Source organism: Mycetomoellerius zeteki, unplaced genomic scaffold (assembly GCF_001594055.1).
Source record: "Mycetomoellerius zeteki isolate Tzet28-1 unplaced genomic scaffold, Tzet1.0 scaffold228, whole genome shotgun sequence".
Taxonomy (NCBI): domain Eukaryota; kingdom Metazoa; phylum Arthropoda; class Insecta; order Hymenoptera; family Formicidae; genus Mycetomoellerius; species Mycetomoellerius zeteki.
The window spans coordinates 2568082-2569584 of NW_017257203.1; the positions used below are offsets into that span (position 1 = coordinate 2568082).

A 1503-nucleotide genomic window follows, 5' to 3' on the forward strand; every position below is an offset into this window, starting at 1 on the left:
CCCCCCCCCGCCGTTATATATTTCTCCATGCTCTTCATCTTAATTGATTATAAACTGTATCTATTGCATATGAATATATAATCACATATAGGCATTTTATTTGTATTACATTTATTCTTAGAACCACAAATATTACTATTATGTCTTAATTTTTTAATACTATTTTATTTTAATTAAAAAGTAAATATATATAATCATCTTTTTTGCAAAGATTACTTCATTTTATTTTATTCATTTGTAAATATTGCTTAATATCATTTCTTTTATAAAAAAAAGAAATTTTATTTAAATTTTGTTCAATTTATTTATAATTATGGTTCGTCCTTATATGTAATACAATTGCATCATCCTTTTTTTAAATCTATAATACTATTTTAGTTGTCATTATTTGTTGTCTTACAAAGCTTTGACACTCATCGAGTTAATATATTCCAACTGCATTAAATAAGAAACGATAAAGCTTTATCGTATGTATCAATTACTGCATATAAAATAATTAGTAATATAGTTGGTTGTAAGATAAATTCCGCATAAAATTGCTGTGCGTTTTAGCTTTCTTGCCACCGTTACATTATCAGTACATACATTAAGTTTAAAGTACATGCTTTACGTTTTTAAATATAAGAATTTATGTATATATTTGTACGTTCGCTAAGACTCTAAAAACATTGACTGATTACATTTGCATTGTAATTGTATTGCATTTACGCAATCCGATATTTGCATACAGACGTAACTTACAGATTGCGGGATTTGCATTTCACGGTCATTCTTCATATTTATAATTTAAGCGATTATAAATAAAAATATCAAATCTTATTTGTGTGTAAAAGAAACAAGACCTTTGTTTCAAGCTATTGGCTAATACCGAAACGAAGAAACTATTACAGCTTAGAAATAACTTCCAAAAGGTTAACAAAACGTTTAAACAAAACGGCCGTGATAATACATGACAATACAAATTATATACCAGATTCTTATCACTGTCTTAGCATCATCTATCTATTGCAATGCTGATTCAGATATTATTAAATATTCCGTTAATTTTCCTTGTAAAATACGACGAGGATCTACGTCAACTGATTATAATTAGCGTAATCAGCATGATCGATAATGGGAAACGCTTATCTTAACCTTTCCTCTCTTGCGGATTTCCGAAGTTCGACGAATTTATGTCAATATTCCTCGTGGAAATGCCTCGCGATTAAATTTATCTAAGTGAATCAGACATAATTATATAACAATTATTTTTGAAATTTTCAGCTTTACATCTAGATGATTGATTACTTCAATAGTTTATTAGAATCTTAAGTACTACTAAAACAAGGCTAAAATAATACTTAACATATTACCTTGATGTTTCAGAATGGAATTGATTGATACAATTATCAAGATACTATTTATCGTGATCATTCTATGGATACTTTATCGTAAGAATATATTCTTTTATATTACAAATATATTTTAATATATATTTATATATATTTATTTATCACTTTTTTA

At 26.2% G+C, this 1503-nt stretch overlaps 1 protein-coding gene across 1 annotated transcript in view; it reads left to right on the plus strand.

The window, feature by feature from the left end:
• LOC108723323 (fatty acyl-CoA reductase 1) overlaps nt 1-1468 on the plus strand; it is a 10685-nt gene extending 9217 nt beyond the window's left edge. The window contains exon 8 of the mRNA XM_018448998.1: nt 1366-1468. Within this exon, the coding sequence (XP_018304500.1) occupies nt 1366-1468 (103 nt within the window). The remainder of the gene's footprint in view (nt 1-1365) is intronic.
• Nucleotides 1469-1503: the final 35 nt, after the last annotated feature.